Source organism: Bufo bufo, chromosome 6 (genome assembly GCF_905171765.1).
Source record: "Bufo bufo chromosome 6, aBufBuf1.1, whole genome shotgun sequence".
Taxonomy (NCBI): Eukaryota; Metazoa; Chordata; class Amphibia; order Anura; family Bufonidae; genus Bufo; species Bufo bufo.
The window spans coordinates 314,816,467-314,824,743 of NC_053394.1; the positions used below are offsets into that span (position 1 = coordinate 314,816,467).

The following is an 8,277-nucleotide window of genomic DNA, read 5'->3' on the forward strand; positions in this document are numbered from 1 at the left end:
ACCGATAGTTTCAGTTTCTTTGCAGATAACTTTGCGTGCATGGGAGATTGTTTAGATTTATCCTCAGTAGTAAATAATATTTCACTGTTGATTGTGCAGCTCATTTACCAATGTTACGGGCGCTGTAGTCGGCTAGCTCTTCTCTGGAGCTCCCACAGAAATGGAGTGGCACGAATTTCCGCCTAGCCACTCTGTCCATTTCATGGGGGCTCCACAGGGTATGGGCCCCTGTTCTTGCGGTCGGTGGGGGTCCCAGCGGTAGAACCCTCCCCAATTTTAAAGGGGTTGTCGAGTCTCTTCTTCGTCATTACACTACATCTCGTCTCCTCTGGAGCGGTGGTATCGTGTAACTACAAGTACTCGCTCCATTCACTTGAAAGGAGCGGGTACTTGTATTACACTGCACTTGGAGCGCCGCCTCCTCTTCACGGTAGCTGGACAACCCCTTTAAGAACTTTCTCTAAGCGGAATACGAATACCCCTTTAATACTTTCACTCCTTTTATGATCCACTCCTGCAATTTGGCTTCTAAAACTGTATGCAGAAACCTCACCTCTAAAGATTTAAATAAAAATGTGAGCATTTCCTTGGTGCACCGTTTTTCGGATTTTATGAAATACTTCTGGATTAAAAGGTTGCTTAAAAACCCCACATATATTGCACTGAGACCGCTTCCACGCCATCCCCTTGTGCACACAAGAGCACAGACTTCCCTGAGGCTATCTACCTCAGAGCACTGACGCCGCCTGACTAAAGGTCAGACCTCGGGAGCTCCGCCCCTCCGCCGTGACGTCAGCGCCCGCTCTTTCTCCATACAAGGAAACTGAGCTGCTGAGGAGGAACCGGCTCATTAAAGCTGAAGCCGGGAACAAGTGAGCGCGGCTCTTCCAGGTATTAGCAATGGCCGGACACTGCGGGAGAAGCACCTCTGCCCTACTGCGAGCCCTGCTGCAGGCTGAGAGCCGGCCGTGCCATGCAGCGCTGAGGAGGAGAGCCAGCAAGCAGCATGGACTGAGGTGAGAGCGCAGTACCCACTAGTGTACTATTACTACTAATACTAGTGTACTACTTACTACTAATACTAGTGTACTACTTACTACTAATACTAGTGTGCTACTTACTACTAATACTAGTGTGCTACTTACTACTAATACTAGTGTGCTACTTACTACGTTTACTGTTGTATTGCTGCAGCCATATGTAATGAAGAGTCAATGTGAGCTTGTGTTTGCAGCTATACAATGAATGTCCAGTGTGGGGAAGAAAGTGTTAATAAATCTTCCTGGGTCTTAATAGACTTCAGGTTTCTTATATTGTTAGAAATGGGTGATGTCTGATATTTGGCAATATGATGCCCATTATATAATGTCACTTTATCCAGATTGTCTCCCCTTTCCATAGAAGACAATGAAAATGTTAACCATTTGTTGCACTTTTGCACAATTTCCATTGACCTTTATGGAAAGAGTCTATTAGGCTGCCATGTCACCTGTAGTGTGGGGTGGCTCCTGTAGTGTGGGGTGGCTCCTGCCGGTTACCCCTAAAACCCGCCATGGTTACTCTATTGACCTGAGACTGCTTCCGTGTGATAGGAATTTATTTGGTGTAAGGTGTATCCCATAATTCACCTGTGATGTGTCACCCCTGGAAGTGACTCCATAGGACTGTCACCCTGTAGAAGCGCTTCTCTCAGGTGGTGGTCACCGTGATCTCCCCGGGGATGAAAGTCACGTGACTTTGGTGTTAGTTTTGCCGGGCATTGCATGGCACAGGTGCTGCTGCTTGTGATCTGATATCTGGGGATTTAATAGATGTGTATAGGCTTCTGTATTAGCGGTTTGATCCTTTAATTATATGTTGGTTGTCCTATAGCAGGGATCAGCGACCTCCGGCGCTCCAGCTGTTGTGAAACTACAACTCCCAGCATTCTCCATTCACTTCTGTGAAAGTCCCAAGAACAGCTAAACAAATGTGCATGCTGGGAGTTGTATTCACAACCCCTGGAATACCGGAGGTTGCCAACCCCTGTCCTATAGGTTTGTCGCTGCTTTTCTTAAGGCAGCTGTACACATTAGTTTGAAATTGACCATTTTGATCAACTTTAACCAAAACTGATGTTTATCGGGAGAAACTTAACTGATGACAGACCATTCTCCTCTGACAAAAGGTTTGCCGGGTTTAATGTTTTCTTCAGCCATCCTCCAGCTCTGTGTATGGCCTCCTTTACTCTGGTTAATCCTCCGTAGACTTGTCCTGTCTGTCTTGATAAGTCAGATTGCAGTAATTAGCAGATAATGATAAAACACTGAGCGCTATTGTTTTGCCCCTCCAATAGCCGTGTGTGAGGTGGGGGCTCCCCATTCACTTTCATTGGATTAGGACACGTCAGATAAGAGGCATTTCTTCTGTGAGCTCATGACGGGGGCGGGGAGGGTGATTGTGGAGGATTCTTGGAACTCGGCAGGCTGCTTGCATTTTTTAAAACCCGTGATACTCCTGTGATGAGGCCACTGCCGGGGAAGTTTTACTACAACTCTCTCTCTGCCCCTTTTTTGTTTCAGTGGGAAAATTTAGCAAAAACAGTTTTGCTAAACTACTCTACTGAAATTGACAATTAAAAAAAAAAAATGTATTGTCTAAGGCCGCTTTCACACAGTCAGGCCTCGTTCACATTTGTGTCAGTGTCACGTCCGTGAAATAAAAGCGTACGCGTCTCGTCCGTGGTTGGTCAGTCTGTCCGTTTTTATCATCCATGTGTCATCCGTAATTCACGTTAGTTGCTCAACTGAAAATTTTCCAAAGAATCTGCTATTAGTCTTCAGTGAAAAACGGACACAACACGGATGTCATCTGTGTTGTGCCAGTGATTTTAACTAACCCATAGACTTCAATGGGTGTGCTTGGTTCGCATTACGGATCTCAGTAGTGCATGTCACTGTGATTTTATTTTTTATTTTTCTCACCCACGGTCAGTAAAAAAAATACTGAAATGTGAACAGACTCATTTAAACCAATACGTATGTGTGCTGTCGGAGGAAAATGCGGACAGCGCACTTCAGTGAAAAACTGAAACGTAGCCGTTTTTGCGGTCTGCAAATTGCAAATCCGTGAAGCACAGTTACCGGCGGAGATTCAGCTGCCATTTTTACTCCTTTAGCAATGTCTTATCCTTGTCTGCAACACGGACAAGAATAGGACATGTACTATTTTCTTGCGGGGCCGTGGATTGGACTTACGGAGGCGGACAGCACACGGGTGTCCTGACCGTATCTACATAGGCCCCATTAAGATGAATGGGTCCGCATCTGATCCGCAAAAACGTGCATGAGAACTTATATTTTTATGCCATTTTGTTATTGGATATCTAGCACTTTCCAGGGGATGGACAGACACATTCAGAGCCTGGTCTATTGAATGATAAGGTGTTAACCTTTTCCTGGAAGGGAAATGCGTTCTTCTCTGTCCGGACGTGGTGACTCATACAGAAAGAGAGAACAATGCCTTTTACGCAGAGTAAATGGCACTGTAGTCAGACTCTGCTGTTGTGAAACCACAACTCCCAGCATGTGCTAACCGGCTGCAGCTAGGAGTTGTGGCTTCACAGGATGCAGACTTTAGCAAATAGCAATGTTGGTTTAATTGGCAGAGTAGAGAGTAACAAATGTCATAAATAGGGCGTGAAGGAGCCATTCTGTGAGCTAGGGGCTCTGAGGGGGGAGGTAGTGGAACTTCACCAATTTTGAGGAGAAACGAGTCTGTCCAGCTGCAGTTGAATAGAGCAGCAGGCTGTTAAACGCTATGAGCCATGCTGTTAATGCTAATGAAATTCTATCCTCATCATGGAGGTATCTAAGGTATTTTTACCAAAGCACATTCTTAAGACTGACCTGTGAGCTCTACAGGGTTTTTCTGATGTCCTTTTATCTTTTTCTTCATTTCAGACACTTGAACTCCTGTGGAATTCTGGCTTCACAATGTACACGACTACCTCTACCATCTCCAGTCCATGTGCAGACCAGGTCCTTCCTTAACCTTGTGGCACCCATATTGGGGAGCAAAAGGATAGACTATACAGAGTCCAAAGTCTTAGGGTAAGTGTTTGAGTCATGATATAATCAAATACAGTGGATCTGTGGAGGCAATAAACCGATACCAGAGAGTTCCACACCCATCATGGGTTATGCCAATTTTGATTTGATCCTGAATCATCCCATCTGAAAGCGTCAAGCCCTAGAAGTCTTCTTTCACACTCGCGTTTTGGCTTTCTGTTTGAGATTCGTCATGGGCTCTCACTAGCGGTCCAAAATGGATCAGTTGGCATTCTGAATGGGAAAAGGATCGCTCAGTTTGCATCAGTTCAGTCTCCATTCCGCTTTGGAGACGGACACCAAAACGCAGCGTTTTGGTGTCCGTCTGATGAAACTGAGCCAAACGAATCCATCCTGGCACACAATGTAAGTCAATGGGGAAGGATCTGTTTTCTCTGGCACAAAAGAAAACAGATCCGTCCTCCATTGAGGTTCAATGGTGTTCAAGACAGATTAGTCTTGGCTATGTTATAGATAATGGATCCATTCTGAACGGATGCAGACGATTGTTTTATCTGAATGGATCCATCCATGACGGATGCGCACAAAACGCGAGTGTGAAAGTAGCCTAAGAAGAACTGGAAAGTACCTAAAAAAAAAAGTAATAGTCATAAAAGATTACTATAACACAGCCTGACTTTCTGAACATGATTTTATATCTGCTTGACTTGCACTCAGGCCTGTCTACTAAATTTATCAGAGTATGGCTTTTTTTTTTTAACATGCCTGATCCTTAGTTCTCACGGAAGATAATCTGCCGCCAGAGCTTTCTAGAAAGAGGCGTAGAAAAGTACATCTGTGTCTTGATGTCCTCCATTTAGAAGCCACAACTCTCATGAACAAAATATGTAGTTGTTTTTCCCAAGTATATGAGGGGCTTGTCTCTAAAATGAACGTCTTGCTTTCTGCAGGTATTCAATAGATCAGATGTTTGACATTGTTGCAAATGTGGAAGACTATAAGATGTTTGTACCTTGGTGCAACAGTTCGAAGGTCTTGTCCTGCCGCAATGGAGTGACCCGCGCTGAGCTAGAGGTGGGCTTCTCACCTATCGTGGAACGTTACATATCTGAGATATTCGTAAAACCCAACCATCAAATTCGAGTGAGTTATTCTTCTAATGTATATCTTTGTTACCTACTTTGCCCAGGGTTAATAGAAAATTAGTCTGAGGTCATTCTTTATTCCATGGAACCCTTATCTTAGCCTGTGCCTTTTCATTGGCATAAACGCCCTTGATAGCATTATGAGGTGAAAGGCAGGTGATGATGTAAGATTCTGGGGAACAGGCTGTCTTTCTGTGTAGTTGGACTTTTTACTGCCAACCGTTCCTGGTCTGCCATGTGATGCGACCTTTGTTCTTCATAATTCCTGTCTGTTGGAGAGAGCTTCAGGCGTCTGAACTTTTTTTTTAAATACGTCTTTATCTTAGTGAAACTCCATAAAACAAAGCTCCCACACCCAGTTCCTAGATTACATAAATGTGTGAATACTGTCTACATTTTTCCGTGCTGTATTTAATATTCCGTTGTTCTTGGCACAGGCTGTCTGCAGTGATGGGAAGCTGTTTAGTCACCTTGAGACGGTGTGGAGATTTGGGCCAGGATTACCTGGACGACCGGACACTTGCACACTTGACTTCTTTGTAAGTCATTATACAATATCTGTCGTTAAAATGTATAAGGCTAGGGCTACACGACATGTGTTGTGCGACAATTTTTTAAATAGTCTATGGTGTCGCGCTGCGACACGACAGTAGCAAAAAATCCATCCAAGATGCGACACCATAGACATCATAAAAATTGTTGCGCGACACATGTTGCAGTGTAGTTGTGCCCCTATGTGTCGCGCAACTTATTGTCGTGTAGCCCTAGCCTTAAGGGACTTCTCTGCACCCACTATGAAACACAATCAGATTTGTGGCCCTGGGTATACAAATGTCCTGCTCTTAGGATTAGTCTTCTTTGGTGTTAGGGTACCCATACATATTAGGCCCTTTCACATCTTGTTTAAGAGATGTTCTTTCCCCATACGTGTTGTGTGTTTTTTTTTTTTTTTTTTCTTATCAAAAGGGAATCGGATCTCAACCCTGACTAGAGGCGAGCCCCTTCTTAATTAAAAAGATTACAGGAGAGCAGACCTCCCGAATATGATGTGAAAAAGGCCATATATAAATTCGGCGTGGTTTCTGGTGTTAATCTGATCTGTTGACCGATATCAAAGGAAGTAAGGCCCCTAGGGGTTTGCTATGACACACATACAAGCTTTTGCCACTTTACAGTAGTATGCAAACTACAACACCCACCATATAGTTTTGCAATAGCTGCTGAACCATAGCCTGCAAACCGATTTCTCCACCAGGTTTACAATTTAGTTTTTATATTTTGTCTTTCAGGTGTCATTTGAATTCAAATCTCTTCTCCATTCTCATTTGGCCACTGTCTTTTTCGATGAGGTAGCCAAGCAGATGGTCACAGCATTTGAAAACCAAGCAGCCAGAACATATGGACACCAGGCCATCTCATTACGGGCAGCTAAGCGTCGAGCTGTGCAGTAACACATACCTGGACTTTCCACTGATATCATCGGTCCTATGGATCGGAGCACCAAAAATATACACCTTCAAATCGGACCACATCAAGACTTTGCACAAACCCCTCTTTATTTATATCTATTTAAATGGGACGCTCATACATAATTAACTTATTTACAACAAAGGAACTTATTTAATATTGTGCAGTTATTGATGTAATAAATTATTAACCTTGTACTGTCTAAATATTGAATACTTATTTTTATCTACTGTGATAGCAGTGTATTTTACTGCCTTTCCAATAGCACAATGATATATGTATGTTTTAGGGAATTTTGATTTTATAATCTAAGCAAAATAAAAATGTATATATTAATAGTTAAATCTGCTCATGGCTTGTTTTTAATGGGTGTAATGCAATTAGTTTTTTTCCTTTTTAAAGGGGTTATCCAGGAATTGATGATAACCTATCCTGAGGATAGAATACCAATGCAATAACTTATAAAGAGCTAAGTATTCACATGAAGTAATCTGTGAAAGTTCATTTTATTAACATAGGTCGCAATAATGGAGGTAAAAACCACAGTTAAAGGGCTTCTGTCACCCCACTAACTGTTTTTTTGTTTACTTATAATCCCTATACTGCGATTTATGCATACATACTGTAATTAATCATTTTGGTTCAGCAGATTCTGTTAAAAACATACTTTTAAAATATGCAAATTACCTTGCTACCAGCAAGTAGGGCGGCTACTTGCTGGTAGCAGCCGCATCCTCCTATCCTAAAGACGCCCCCTCCTCATGTTGATTTGACAGGGCCAGCGGACGGGATCTTTCTCTGCTGGCCCTGTTTGCATTGAAAATCTGGCGCCTGCGCCGTACCTGTCTTCAGTCGGCGCAGGCGCACTGAGAAGAGGACGCTCGCTCGGCTGCTCCTTAATCAATCAGCCTGCGCCGGGTGTAGATGTGACGTCATAGGCGCATTGAGGATGGAGCGGCCGAGCGAGCGTCCGCCTCAGTGTGCCTGCGCCAACTGAATACCATTACGGCGCAGGCGCGAGATCTTAATAGCAAACAGGGCAGAGAAAGATCCCGTTCGCTGGCCCTTTCAATCAACATGCGGAGGGGGCGTCTTTAGGATGGGAGGATGCTGCTGCTACCAGCAAGTAGCTGCCCTACTTGCTGGTAGCAAGGTAATTTGCATATTTTAAAAGTGTGTTTTTAACAGAATCTGCTGAACCAAAATGATTAATTACAGTATGTATGAAAAAATCGCAGTATTGGGATTAGAAGTAACCAAAAAAAAAAAAAAGTTTAGTGGGGTGACAGAAGCCCTTTAAATAGTTAAAAAGCTGTCAAAACCATTTCCTATTAATAGTGGTGGTCTAGGAAGAGGCCGTGGGCACTCGTGAACCCCTGTCGAACTGATATTGATATGTAAATTCCAAGAGAACCCCTTTTAAAGGTTTTCTGGCAAAAATATATTAATGGCTTCCTGCACCTGTGCCAACCAACTGTTAGGGTCCATTCACACGTCCGTATGAATGGTCTGGATCCGTTCCGCAATTATGCTGACCCATTAATTTTCAATGGGGCCGGAATGGATGTGGACATCACACTATGTGCTGTCCACACTTCCGGATCCGCAATTCCGTT

At 43.6% G+C, this 8,277-nt stretch overlaps 1 protein-coding gene across 1 annotated transcript; it reads left to right on the forward strand.

The window, feature by feature from the left end:
* The first annotated feature begins 826 nt into the window (after nucleotides 1–826).
* On the forward strand, nucleotides 827–6,856 carry LOC121003974 (coenzyme Q-binding protein COQ10 homolog B, mitochondrial-like). Its single transcript, XM_040435968.1, has 5 exons — nucleotides 827–1,016; nucleotides 3,942–4,091; nucleotides 5,000–5,192; nucleotides 5,632–5,733; nucleotides 6,484–6,856. The coding sequence occupies exons 1-5, from the start codon at nucleotides 901–903 to the stop codon at nucleotides 6,643–6,645; spliced, it is 723 nt and encodes a 240-aa protein (XP_040291902.1). The 5' UTR covers nucleotides 827–900; the 3' UTR covers nucleotides 6,646–6,856.
* The last annotated feature ends 1,421 nt before the right edge of the window (nucleotides 6,857–8,277 follow it).